A 14,052-nucleotide genomic window follows, 5' to 3' on the forward strand; every position below is an offset into this window, starting at 1 on the left:
TCTCTCTGTCTCTCTCTCTCTGTCTCTCTCTCTCTCTCTCAAATAAATAAAAATTATTTAAAAAAATGTATTTGGCACAGGGTCTCACTACGTAGAGATCCTCCTGTTTTCAGCCTCCCTAGCACTGGGATTACAGGCATGCATCACCATACCTGTCCCATTGGCCAGTTCAGCGTGCCAGGGGTGGGGCCCAGCTTAACATGTGAGACCGGGGATCGAACCCCAGTCCCTGCAGTTGCCTAAGCAGGCACTTAGTCTGCTGAGCTATCTCCCTGCCCCTAATACTTGTATATTTAAAACCGTTAACAGTTAATAACTTTGAGAAGAGAAAAAGCCTTTTTTGTTTTGTAACTATTAAACACTGGTGTTTTCAGATATACAAACACCAATTAGAAGGTCAATCCAACAAATTTTTCATTTCTATAGCGTTATTTCTTTCTAATAACTTTCACATATTCCCTTGGTTTCAGTGTTTGTCCACATCTGAACCATATCACATACATTCTGATACACAAACATCACACATGGGGGCTGGCAGGTTAGCTTGGTTGTTTAAGCGTCTGCTAGGGCAAACCCAGTCAGGTGTAGGGGATCGCGGTTCAATCCCCAGCTCCCTATGCCTTACTAGACCTGCTCTTAAGGTAGCCTGAGCCAGCCCAAAAAAAAAAAAAAAAAAAAAAATCCTTCACAAACATCATACAAGATGAAAACAGTGGCAGGTGTTCTTTTAGCAAAACAAATGGTCTAGATTCTTGTTGCAAAATATTAAAGTAGCCTTCCTACTAACTGACTAACTGGATGCTAATCCATGTCTTTTTTCTGTCCTTATAAATATATCTTGGTCTTGAGTTTGAGAAAATCGTAGGCTATCGTCCGGAAATTCAACCAGATATTTGCTAATGGACTCAGTTTCCCCTTCACTATTGGAGAGCACAGTATCATCTGCCTCTTTGCAGTCACCTACTGATTTGTCTAATACTGTCCCTGTGAAATGTTTTTCTCTGACAATTTCCTTCTTACCATTATGGGCATGAAATGGAAACTTCTAATTTGCCAATGACCACTGAAAGCTCAAAGTAGATTTGAATATGTGCCTCTACTCTTCTTTCATTATTTTGGGCACTACAGTAAGCTATAGACTGATGCAATAGTTACTGTATCATCCTCCAGACCATTCTTTTATTGTTATTATTTTAATCTTCTCTAGCATAATTTTTTAATGTATTTAGTACAGGGTCTCTAGGGTCTCACTACACAGATGGGACTCATAGTGACTCTCCTGTTTTCAGCCTCCCAAGTGCTAGGATTCCAGGCTCATGCCACCACACCCAGTCTCAGTTGCCGGCTCAGCATGCCCCAGGGTGGGGCTGGCATGGCACGCCAGGGATTGAACCCTAAGCAGGCACTTCAATCTGCTGAACTATCTGGCCAGCCCAGCATAATTTGTAACAAATAACAAAAATGATGAACTGATTTCTTTGATGATGAAAAAAAAGTTTCAAGATACAGAAAAAAATAAGATCACTAATACTTCCTACAGCCTAATGGATTCATATGGTAATTACAAGAGACTAAATTTATTCTATTTTAAAAATAAGCATACTTTGTCTTTATTTTTGGGAAGACCTCAAAGAAGGAAGTTAAACTATTAGACCACATGAACAGTTAGAGCTGCTCAAAAAAGAAACTCAAAAAATTGAGTCCTGATGTTGTAAGTGAGGGTTAAAATTCTTTATAAATCTTAAACAGCTGTATCATCTATACAATACCTCATTGAGTTAATTAAGAACTGTTATTTTAAGAGACAGTAGTCAAAAGGCAATATTATTGTTCCAAAGCTATAAAGGATACATTACTAGCAGAACTGTCCAAGCCAACACCCTCTCAAACTTATTTTAACACTGCAGAAAGGTTAATCGAAATCATATGGTATCACCTAAATCTTACTTAAGAAAATATGTCACTTACAAAATTTGTTATATGCAGTAATACAGACTTACAGCTTTCACCAGCATGTCTGTCTGACTTCTTCACTAGACATACCTCCAAATGCTGTGGAAGCTTTCAACTACTACTTATACTACGTCCTACTCCTTTTTCTTTACCACCTCAGATAAACTGGAAAGTCAAAATCCATCAAACAAAATAAATTCCTTTTATGAGTAATAAGACAATATTATTACACAGGTAACTCTGAACTTAAGAATTATGTATTTCCTATTTATTTATTTTTATAATTTTGTTTTATAGATTGAAGTCTTGTGGTTTTTTAAAAATTTATTTATTTATGTGTGTGTGTGTGTGTGTGTGTGTGTGTGTGGCCAGCTCAGCCCACCAGGGGGCGGGGATGGCTGGCATGTGGTGCTTGCTGGGGGATTGAACTGTGGTCCCTGTGGTTTGCTAAGCTTGTTGTAAGTAGGTGCTTTAGACCACTGAGCCATCTCACCAGCTCCTATATTTCCTATTTAGTAAAGTTATTTTTTTCTTATGTCATGAGATTATAAAATAGACAATAATGTTAAAAAGAAACAGAAGAAAATTAAGCCTTCTGAATAGGCAACCTACGAAGAAATGCTCCAAAATAATTTAGACACAGAATCACCTATTTGGATAAATAAGCCAAGTTTCCAAGTGTAATACAGTACTCTAACTTTCCCGGCCACATTTCCTTTCTCAGAACTGGGTCTCTAGCCATTACTGGGCCTACAGCTGGAGCCATATAACTCTCCAGCTGGTAGCGAAGGCCAAGAAACATCACTGGGCTAAGTGACAAGAGCCAGGCACAGGGACGTGAGAGAGGGGTTCTGGTGGGGAAAGGGCTGCGGCTGCAAGAGCGACAGCAAGGGAAGAGGGGAAATGGGGCTGGGCTCCTTTCCAGCTTTTTTGTCTATGTCCCCCAAAGAAACTAACATCTCTGAAAACAACATAGATAAATCTTCATCATAAGTTAAAGCTCTAAAATTTAACCTATTTTGAATTTAACAAAACAACTTTGAAAAATTATCAGCTCTCTTAAATGGTGTTCATGTTCGGATACTATATTTTGTAAGGTGAGCCACTTTGACAATGTGATAAAATTAAATCTCACTATCAAAGAGAAATGCTTTACTGAATATCTCAAATACTCTAGGATTTAAATGTTCCTCTTAAAGCTGAACACCCTGGCAAACTAGGTAAGAAGCAGATCATGCGACACGGTAGAGCTTCATGGGAGATGGCCAGGGACTTGTGTAGTTAAGCAAAGGTGACTTTTTGTTCTCAGGAGCAGGGTGGGGGCAGAGAATAAAATCTTTAAGTTAAAAAAAATTTCACAAATAAAATACTCTTTCAGAAATAGTATTTTTTAAAAAACACAAACAGAGTAAACTAGAAAACAAATGAGCTTTAAGCTCATACATGTGAAAATACTTGGGCTGAACATGCCTAAAGCACATTTGCTTTCCACAGAGGTCAGATTATGGTGCTTTGGGGCTGGGGAGATGGCTCAGTAGAATGAGCGCTTCCCTGGCAAGAGCAAGGGCCTGAGTCCAATCCCCGGGTCCACCAAAAAAAAAAACAAACAAAAAAAAAAACATGCAGATTATGGTGCTTAGAGTACTCAACTGGACTCTCAGCAAAGAAAACAAGGGAAAAAACCAAAACTAGGACAAAATAATGATCTACTAATTATAGATACATATCTTGACTGTATCAATCCAAGAAGTGAATGACCTTAGGTATTCTGAACAGGAAAGACAACTAAGAATTCCCTCTCTGTGTAAAACAAAAACTTTGTAAGACTAGTTTCATGGTACCAGGGATTGAACCTGGTACCTCTGAGGCAAGTATTCCACCCCTGAGCTACAGTCCCAGCTCTAAAACATTAACTGTTAGGAATCAAAAGGACAGACCTGGTATTTTGATACCATAAAGGAATAAAATTAAGCTTCAGAAATTTCATTGGTATGTTTTCTTGAACAGCTAAGATATATTTGTAATTAACCTAGGTTAATTGTTAATTAGTGAGAAGCCGGTGAGATGGCTCAGTAGAATAAACGCTTGCCTGGCAAGTACAAGGGCCTGAGTTCAATCCCCAGTTCGGCCCCCCAAAAATGTTAGTGACTTAATAGGGAATATTGGGGCAATGCAGGTTTGTTTCACATGCCGAAAATTACTTTTCCTTTCCTAAAGTGGCATCTAAAGCAGTTCCACAAGCTATAATTGACTTCTGAAACATCTCAGCATCGCTAGGTGTTTGGTTTAGTTTTCACCTTCATTCTAGAGGCAGCACTTGCCCTACATGAGAAAACCCATTCTAGCAGCCACTAGCTTGCGTTAATCCAAAGGCCAGATGGCTACCTTATATGCTTCATTTCTCTTAATCTCAAACCACACTAGAAGCTTTGTTATTAGTAAAATGAGTTTTCATGTGAAATAAATGGCCTTGTTACTTCGTGTAATGGGTATTAGAAATCACTAGGGTAATATGAGTGGCACTAAGAGACACAGGCTGGTTAGAAACACAGACTGTCCACAGTCCTCCTGAGGCCCTGACTCCAGCACACCAGAGGCCAAGCTGCTGGGCCACTCCTGCACACGGGGCTCTAAAATGGTCGCGCAGCCGCTGGCTTGGAGGAGGCTGGCTATGCGGTGCAGACTGAATTCCACCCCTGTTATTGTTGCCTCAGTAGATCATTCAGGGACAGTTTCAGACAGAGTACTTAGAGCTGGGCTGTGTTTATCTTGCAGAATATATTTAGTGGTTGCTTGCTAATAAATAGGTGAGAGAACAGAATTTGACTTCATTGTAATTCAGGAGTCAAAGTGGAGGACACCTACAACCTTCACCTAGCTCTAACTACTGGAGGCTAATCATCTACCAAACAAAGGGCACATCGCGCTTGGAAGCTATCGAATTGGCATAGGTCAGTGTGGAAAAAGTGTGTGTGTGTGTGTGTGTAGGGGGTGAACTTGTGCAAATGGAGAAAGTGATTCTTGCTAAAACTTTCTGAGGGGAGATGTATCTGCTGATCCAAACAATCATTTTGAAATTGAAGTCCCTGTTTTTAAAGTTTCATTACGAGAGATTCATTCTGACATAAATCCACTCCATCTGGAACACATTTAACTTCTCATAAACAGAGAACTGGACTAACTGTGAATGATTATTTTCATACGGATAATGCTTTCCTAAAGAATCCCTCTGTAACACAAACCATATGCTAGCATCTTTGAAAGAAATGATATTCTTCAGGAAATTAGTCGTCTATATCAGATCAAAGAAATAGAACCAAATGGCTTCTAAAGCTTACGCAGTTTATAGTTTCAAATATTTTCACTGCAAGCATGTGGCTTATAACGACTCCATCAAATTTCACTATATGCACCAGTCATTTTTTCACACTGCATTATTCCTTTCAGTGTGATACCAACCCCAAGCAAGGCCCAGCCTGGTGAAAGTCGCTGCCCCACAAGACTTCTACCTGTACACTCAAAACTGGGCGTGCACATTCTCAGAGGGCCTAGCACAGGGTGAGAGCAAGCGTGCCTCAAGGCATTCATCAAAAAGACTTGAGAGTTCAACCCACAATGAGGTGCATCCTGCGGGGCTGCTGACTTTAGCTGTGCCCACTGATATGCTCTCCAGGCCAAGAAGAATGTCTGGCACAGAGCGGGCTACCACATTTTAACTAAATGAATTCCATAAACATGCCTTCTATGTACTTCTGTGCGCTAGGACACTGAGAAAAAGGCAGAATCTCCTATTGTAGGAGACCATAAATTTTCATAGGAGGAAAGGTAAGTAAGCAAAGTAATTAGCTACTGACTGTGTTAAGTACTAACGAGGGAAATATACGTGACACTACAAGAGGAAGTAACGGGACTACAGAGGTAGGATTTGGGATTAATGGAGTAGTTAGGAGAGAAAGACAAATGTGGCTAGATCTGCAACATGTTCTGGAATTTCAACTCATAGGATTCACTGTTAACCTGGACACAGGACATGAACAAAAGGCCAAATCAAGTCTGATTCCTAGGTGTTTTGTTTTCCCAGATTTCTACCACTGCTTTTATTTTGCTTTAAGCTCAAATAATTAGGTAATTTGATAGTACCATTTATTGACACAAGATATAAAGGAGTAAATTTTGAAATGAGAAGAAAAATTTCCACTTAGGATATCTTAAATTTGAGGAATCTAGTAGATGTCTAAATGGAGATGTTAAGTAAGCACCAGTGTTGCCTGGCAAAGAATACATCATAAATCATTAACTGAACTGAACAAACAATCAACATTAGTCATAGTGTAACTGAAAAAAAAATGAGTCAGTATGGGTTACTTTCAAACCCATGGAGGACCAAAGTGTTAGCAACACCCACAGAGAAATACTAAAGGGATCCTTTCACTGAACATTATTCAATCAGTGGTATTAGTTACTTAATTTTTATGAAACTATTAAAATCAATTACTTGTTTTAGTGTTGTGCAGCTAATGCCTTATAATAGTAGGGAGCTATTTTTTCCTAAAATATATTATCTAAAAAAATAAAAATATACTATCTATATCAATAAGCACTGGTCTTTTAAACATTAAAAAGCCAAAATTCAACAATGTGATGATACCTTTGTTTCTTGGCTGAATGAATAGCTATGTCTGAGAATACCACCTTAACCAAAAAATTTTTTTTCTATGAAAACAAAGATCAGGGATCAGTCTTTGACTTCTACATACAGCTTGCTTGCTTTCTTTCTTTCTTTCTTTCTTTCTTTCTTTCTTTTTTTTTTTTTTTCTTTTTTTTTTTTTTTTTTCCTCAGGCCCTTGCGCTTGCCAGGGAAGCACTTATTCTACTGAGCCATCTCCCCAGCCCCCATACAGCTTTCTATAAATCCCACCTTTACAGGTTTTTTAAATAGTGCAAACACTTTGGAAGGTGATGTTTAGCTGAAACAGGGATTGGTAAGCATTTAGATTGGATGACTGGTTCTTACTCCTTCCTTATGTGCTGCTTTAGAATGGCTAAAAACCAATCGCTGAAATTCTTCTTCCAGCAGAATGTGAGATAGGTTCCTACCAAAATTATTTATATCAACAATTGGAGTAGGATGCATAACAAGCATTAAGGAAACTTGTGTATTACTTTGCAAATAAATTATAGAAATTGATTATATTATTATTATTATTTTCTGTATTTTAGGGATGGGTCTACAGGGTCTCACTACTAGATCAGACTCATAGTGATTCTCCTCCCAAGTGCTGGGATTACAGGTGCGCGCCACAGCCCCCAGTCTCATTTGCCCCCAGTCTCATTCGCCCTCTCAGCATGCCCTGGGGGAGGGGCTGGCACAGTACGCCCAGGGATTGAACCTCCAGCCCCTGCGCCTGCTTGAAGGCACTTTAATCCGATGAGCTATTCGGCTGGCCCAAAAGTGATTACCTTAGCTTGGGCAGTAATTTGAAGGGACACTCTAGAGCAGAATTTTGCTACCTCAGCATAACTGACATTTGAGGCTGGGTGATTTCTGTCCTATCTACTGTGGAATGTTTAGCAGTATCCAGGGCCCCCTCCTGGCCAGAAGCCAGTGGCATACCACTACCTTTATCCATAGCTGAACACATGAAAATGACTCCACAACTCCCCTGTGAGTCCCCATTTAAGACTCATCTAGAGTAATGCCAATTACATTACAATGATGATTCCTCTAAGGGCTTGTGGTAACCAGTCTCCAAGAGGGAGTCAGCGATCCTCATCTTTGGTGTTTATGCCCTTGCATATTCCCCTCACACATACTGTCAGGGTTGGCTGGTATAACCCAACAGAGTAATAGCAGGTGACTTTCAAAGCGAGGCCGTAAAAGACAATGAATGGCTTCCTCTTGGATCACTTGCTTTGAGAAGCCAGTGACCATACTCTGAGGATATTTGAGCAGCTTGTGGAGATGTCAGTGTACTTAGGAACGACAACCCCCAGCCAGCAGTTATGAAGAACTAGAGCCTCTTGCCAAATGCTATCTGAGAAAGCTTGGGAGAAGATCCTCTGGCCTAAGTCAGGTGAGTGCTGCTCTAAGCAACCATGTCATAATTACAAGACAGCCAGAGCCAGAACCACCTGGCTAAGCTGCTACTGAATTTTGGACACACAGAAACTGAAACAGGACCGGCCAGATAGCTCAGTGGACTAAAGTGCCTGCTTAGGCAGAGGCAGGGGTTGGAGGTTCGATCCCTGGCCTGCCCTACCCGCCCTGCCTCTGGGGCACACTGAGACAGCAATTGAGACTGGGCGTGGTGGTGCCCGTCTAATCTCAGTACTTGCAAAGCTGAAAACAGGAGAGTCATTACAAGTCCAATCTGTGTAGTGAGACCCTACACTAAATACAAAAAAAAAGAAAAAAGAAACTGTGAAATGTTTCAAGTCACTTGGTTTTAGGGCCATTTATACATAATCATAGACAACTAATATACAATTAATATCTGTCCCAAATTAAAAAATAATGAGTGAAAACATCCCCCCCCCAGGAGGGAAACCCTTATCATTCAGTGAGTCATTACACTTTTATTAAAGAACACAAATGACAGTGTAGTAGCAATTTATCTTCTCCAGGCAAAGATGAGACAACTGGGCACAAGATGAAATGTTTGCCCTGAATTTAGAGTGTGGTTTAGGAGGGGAAATGTCAGGATAGACGGGTATCATGCTTTATGCGGTAGAAGATTTTCCATGAAGAAGACCTTGCAAATCTTTGTGGAGAATCACATACCAAAGTGGGGAGCTCACTGCTTCTCCTGTCCCATGACACAGCCACTAAACATAGGGCTTTTCAGTAGGAAGAATTCAAGATTTAACTGTGGCACAGACTCAACAGGCATGATCCTAGGAATGACAGGAACCCTAAGAGAAGCTTGGTTTCCTTGGTTCTTCTGTAAATCCAAAGTCACAGAGCTGCTTCCTCCTAATACAGGTATAGCACTCCCTTCACCTTTTTTTTTTTTTTAATTTTATTTATTTATTTCTGTGTGTGTGTGTGTGTGTGTGTGTGTGTGGCCAGCTCAGCCCACCAGGGGGCAGGGCTGGCTGGCATGTGGTGCTGGGGGATTGAGCCGTGGTCCCTGTGCTTTGCTAAGCTTGTTGTAAGTAGGTGCTTTAGACCACTGAGCCTTCTCACCAGCCCTCCCTTCACTTTTGTATACAGGACACTTCTGACCTCTGAGTGGAAGTGAAGGGCGTGATGGGCTGAATGATGCTCCTTGTCCCAAAGGCCATACACTGAAGTCCTAATTCTCAATACCTCAGGATGTGACTATCTTTGGGAAGAGGGTCTTTAAAGAAGGAAGTGCTGGAGGCCTGGCCCTAGCTCAGTTCTTTAAGTGGCTGCTTCCCCAAAGCAGTCAGGTTCAAGTACCTGTGGTTTGATCCCCACAACTCAAGCCAGCCAAACCTGCCCTGAAGGCATTCGGAGAAAAAAAAATAATAATCCTAAAAAAGAAGGAATTGCTAAAATGAGGTCAAGAGGGTGGGCCTAATTTAATGAACACAATGGTATCCCCCTAGATACACAGAGGGAAGATCATGTCAAGGCACACTGAGAAAATGACCAGCTCAAGCCAAGGAGTGAGACTTCAGGAGGAAACAACTGTGTTGACACAGTGATTCAAGATTTCTACTCTCTAGAACTGTGGGAAAATAATTTTTTGTTATCCATCCCATCCACTCGGTAGCTCTTTGTTATGATAGCTTTAGAAACTAGTACACCTTTTGTTTATTGGGTAAACTGTGACAACTGAATCTGATTCTGCCACTAACTCCAGAAATCATGTGACCAGAAAACTGTCACATACACCAGGACTTTGTAAGCTTAGTTTTAAAAGGTATAGCACAATGATCGTAGATTCCCCATATTTTCCAAAGTTAATTGTTAAAATCTAAATCTCTTCTATCCTGGCCATTTTGATTTTTAGTAATATTTTAGAAGCTGGAGAAAAAAACAGAATCAAACTGAATAACCTAAATAATTTAACACTAATAGGATAATAGAGTAAAACCCTCAGATAAATTTAAGAGCTAGTCAGAGGGACAGAAAAGTTTTCAAGGAATTAAAATAGCTAAGAAAAAATGCAAAGAAAATCAACAGTAGTAACTAATTACTCTGAAGTCCACATCCCACAGAGACAGCAAGACACAAAAAGGACAGTTTACCTTATCTAATGCCAGCTTCGTTTACTGTGCATGTATTATGCCTGCTGCAATGCTACAGATTCAACACACCTGTCATTTTATCTCCATACCAAGCCCATAACATTAAAAACAAAGAAGTTCACAGAAGTTATGTAGTTACATGTCCATATCATTATAATTTCTACATAATAAATACAATTAAACATTCAGATTGCTCTTTTAGAACGTGGCTACTGTATTTAACAATCTTAAAGATCTAGGAAAATAAATTCATTTGCTTAACCACAGTATTGCTTAACCACAGTAGACATTTAATTAGAAAGCTGACAAATTAAAAGTTTCTGGTGTTTTTAAACTTACAAAACGAGATGAGTTATCATTTTTCACAGTCTTTGCATTTCCAAATGATTCCAGAATTGGATTTGCTTGCAAAAGCTGCCGTTCAAGTTCCCCCTAAAAGACATTACACACACACACACACACACACACACACACACACACACACACAAACAGATGTGTGTTAGTCTCATGTTTTTATTCCAGTCCTCAGGAAAAAAATAAGAGAGAGAGAAAAAACCCCACACAAACTTTCCCTTTCCTCATTTTGTAAAGCTTCTTGTTCCTCATTATGATACAGCTCTGTTAAAGGACAAACTTGGTCTCCAGAGAGGACTCCCATGAGGAAAGTGTCACAATGGACAGAGACAATAAATTTAAATTAGGCTGAGAATTTTAAAAATAAAATAAATCAACTGTTTCCACAAAATTAAATTTAGCATGATTTCAATTAAGAACATATTAATACCTAACACTTCTCTTTATTTTTACTCTGCCTTGTTTGATAGATTTAAACAGACTAATTGAATAACTGCCCCTCTGTGGTTCATCTAAGATTTTCCATTTTTACAAAGGCTTTCTTTTACGTGGTAGCTCAACATGGCATGGTAGCACAGACAGAGTAAGGTCCTCACCTCCACTTTCAGAGCAAGGAAAAGATGCCAAGGTCCTCTCTTGCCCAGATTGACAAGGCTAAGAATAATGCATTTGGTACAAAGCATCTTTTACTCACTTTATTTATATGCAAATTAGACCAAATATTTTACCAACAAAAGATGGATGCATATTAACAAATGTTTTACTCAGGAAATACAAGAAAGCATGATGCCATTTCTATCTGAGAAAAAGTACTAAAAAGAGATGTTGTACTTCTGGAATATAATTTCAGAATTACCTTCATGATTTAAATGAATTTATTTTTCCAAACACAAATCTTATCCCTATATCTAAAAACACCCGCAGTATTCTAGACCTAGAGAAAAAAAGGCACCAGTAGCAAATGTGATTCTCTAAGCACACCAAGACCCTCATGTAAGATTTTCTAATTAGTGGTCATTTGTCATGTGATATTCATCGTATTACTATCAATTTCCAAAACTGGGAGAAATACACATCATGGTATTACCACCCTCCTAATGGATAGTGACATTCTAGACAAGCTAAGACCTAAGCTTCAGTATCTTGCTAGAAAGGTGGGGAAGCGTCCCAAGACCCTTATGCTGCAAGAAGACAAACTATAGTCTGAAACAGTGTTCAGTTGAAACCAGTCAGGAGCCAATCCTGCTAAGAACCTTGGGCCCTGTGCATCATTACACTGGGGCATTTGATGATTTCCTCCCTGTAGAGTGAATCTTCCAGTTTACTGACCTACAAACACTTACAAGACAAAGTGTATGCTATCCTGCCACATCATAATTAAAAGAGTTTCATAATCTCTGTAAGATGTTTCCCTGCCAGGTATGGTGGCACACATCTGTAATACCAGCACTTTGAGAGGTTGAGGGCAGGAAGATCACAAATTTGAGGCCAACCTGGGCAACCTAGACCAAATCTCAAAAAGGGGTAGAGGTTGAGGATGTAGTTCAGTGTCTACATGAAGGCCTTGTGTTCGATCTCTAGTAAGGTAAGCAACGGAGGCAGGGGGAAATCACCAACAATATATGAACAACAAAAATCGAAGTACTCCCTACCTTGGAAATAAAGCATCTCATTTTCATATTCCCTAGATAGTGACTATGAGGACACTCTGAGTCTTTTTTTCTTTCCTTCTTAGTGAGAGAGTGTGTGTGTGTGTTCCACTGCTTCTGTCCCTTCCTTTACATGTCCTCCACCTAGGTCAGTCAGTACCAGAGACAAGGATGCTCTGTAAATGTCTGAGTCAGTGCAGGAGAGCTACGGCTCTCATCACCATGTCGGGGCAGGACGTGATGGCGAGTGGAAGGCGGCAGCAGGGTCGGGGCTGAGGGCCTGCGCCGCCGCCACCCTAACGCAGCCTCCGCATTTCTGGGCCCTCGCTTCTGTCTCCACTGCGCTAATGGGTTCATATTACTTTCTTCTAAATGGATCTGTGCCATTTATGAGATGAAGTAAAGATCTCAAAAACTCATACATTCCAAAAAGCTTGACACAAAGTCAACATTATAAAACAGACAGAAATGGTTTTTTTACACTCAAGAAATTAGCAAGAAACATGATTTCTGTGAACAATTTCAAAATTAAGTAAAATTGTGCTAAGATCTCTCAACAAAATATATTTAGGAGGCCGGGGAGATGGCTCAGTACAATAAGAGCTCGCCTGGCAAGCACAAGGGCCTGAATTCAATCCCCGGTTCTGAAAAAAAACCAAAAGAAAAAATATATATATTTATAAGTCATCTGAGAACAGTGAATGAATTTATTTTTCTATTAGAATTGGAAGGACAAGGTCCCTTCTTTCTTTTTTTCTTTCTTTCTTTCTTTCTTTCTTTCTTTCTTTCTTTCTTTTTTTTTTTTTTTTTTTGCGGAACCAGGGATTGAACTCAGGCTCTTGTGCTTTCCAGGGAAGCGCTATTCCACTGAACCATCTCCCTGGCCCCAAGGTCCCTTGTTTCTGTTTTTTCCTTCCATACTGGAAATTGAACCCAGGGCCTTGTGCATACAAGGCAAGCACTCCACCACTCAGCTATATCCTTGGCCCTGTTTTAATTTTTTTAAATTTTATTCTGAATTTTTTTATCTTTTATTCCAGGGTCTCACTGAATTGCTCACACTGACTGGAGTCATGATCCTCTTGCCTCAGCTTCCCAAGCAGTGGGGATTATAGGGGTGTGTCGCCAAGCTTGGTCTTGGTTTCTACTCTATGAGAAAGGTTATTTGGGAATATAGGAGAGAAAAATAGCAGTAGTAACTGAAGCTTGTTTTTGCTTGCTTTTTTTTTTAAAGTGTGTTACATATTTGGAAATTTATAATGCTTTAAGGTTTACCAAATGTGGTGAAAACCATCCTTTGTGTTTATCAGACAGTATACAATATATGCTTGCTGACTAATGTAGCATGAATCTGAAATGGTTAAGAAATATATCCCTCTTGCAAAACTCCAGGTCAGCCTGCAAGGGGCCAGGGCCAGGGATCATGCTGCCCCATGCAGGCCTAGCAGGGTAAAGATCAGGAGGTACTGACCACCAAAGGAGGGTTAAAAGCAGGAGGCCATAGCCAAACACATGCTGGAAGCCAGACTTTAAGCTCAACTGGCAGGCTCTGATTTCTGTACCTGTCACTTGCTGGCTATTGCTTCCTGTTTCTGTTCAAGGTACTGCAGGAAGGCCGAGGAAGGATACAAAGCCATCCTGAAGATGACCTGAAAGGCAGGGAGGTAGGTGGCCCAGCTTGAAAGAATCACTCTTAGAGAAGGGTCATGTTTGAGAAATGAGTCGTTTTCAAATCTGCTCTACCACTGCACTGTGTTGAGGCTTTGTAGCAGCAACACACACTGTGATGGACTTTGAGGGTCCCTCACAGCAAACTATGAAGAGAGATGGCAACGATACCGGGCCTGCGGCTGGTGGGCAACAGGTACTAAGGGCATGA

The 14,052-nt window shown here is 40.2% G+C and overlaps 1 protein-coding gene across 6 annotated transcripts in view; it reads right to left on the reverse strand.

Moving 5' to 3' along the window:
* Myh10 (myosin heavy chain 10) overlaps window positions 1-14,052 on the reverse strand; it is a 137,637-nt gene that overhangs the window by 74,570 nt on the left and 49,015 nt on the right. For all 6 annotated transcript variants that reach the window (XM_023723440.1, XM_023723439.1, XM_023723442.1 and 3 more), the window contains one exon: window positions 10,510-10,602. In XM_023723440.1, coding sequence (XP_023579208.1) covers window positions 10,510-10,602 — 93 coding nt within the window. The remainder of the gene's footprint in view (window positions 1-10,509; window positions 10,603-14,052) is intronic.

This window comes from Octodon degus, unplaced genomic scaffold (assembly GCF_000260255.1).
Source record: "Octodon degus isolate 3935 unplaced genomic scaffold, OctDeg1.0 scaffold00098, whole genome shotgun sequence".
In the NCBI taxonomy this organism is placed as follows: domain Eukaryota; kingdom Metazoa; phylum Chordata; class Mammalia; order Rodentia; family Octodontidae; genus Octodon; species Octodon degus.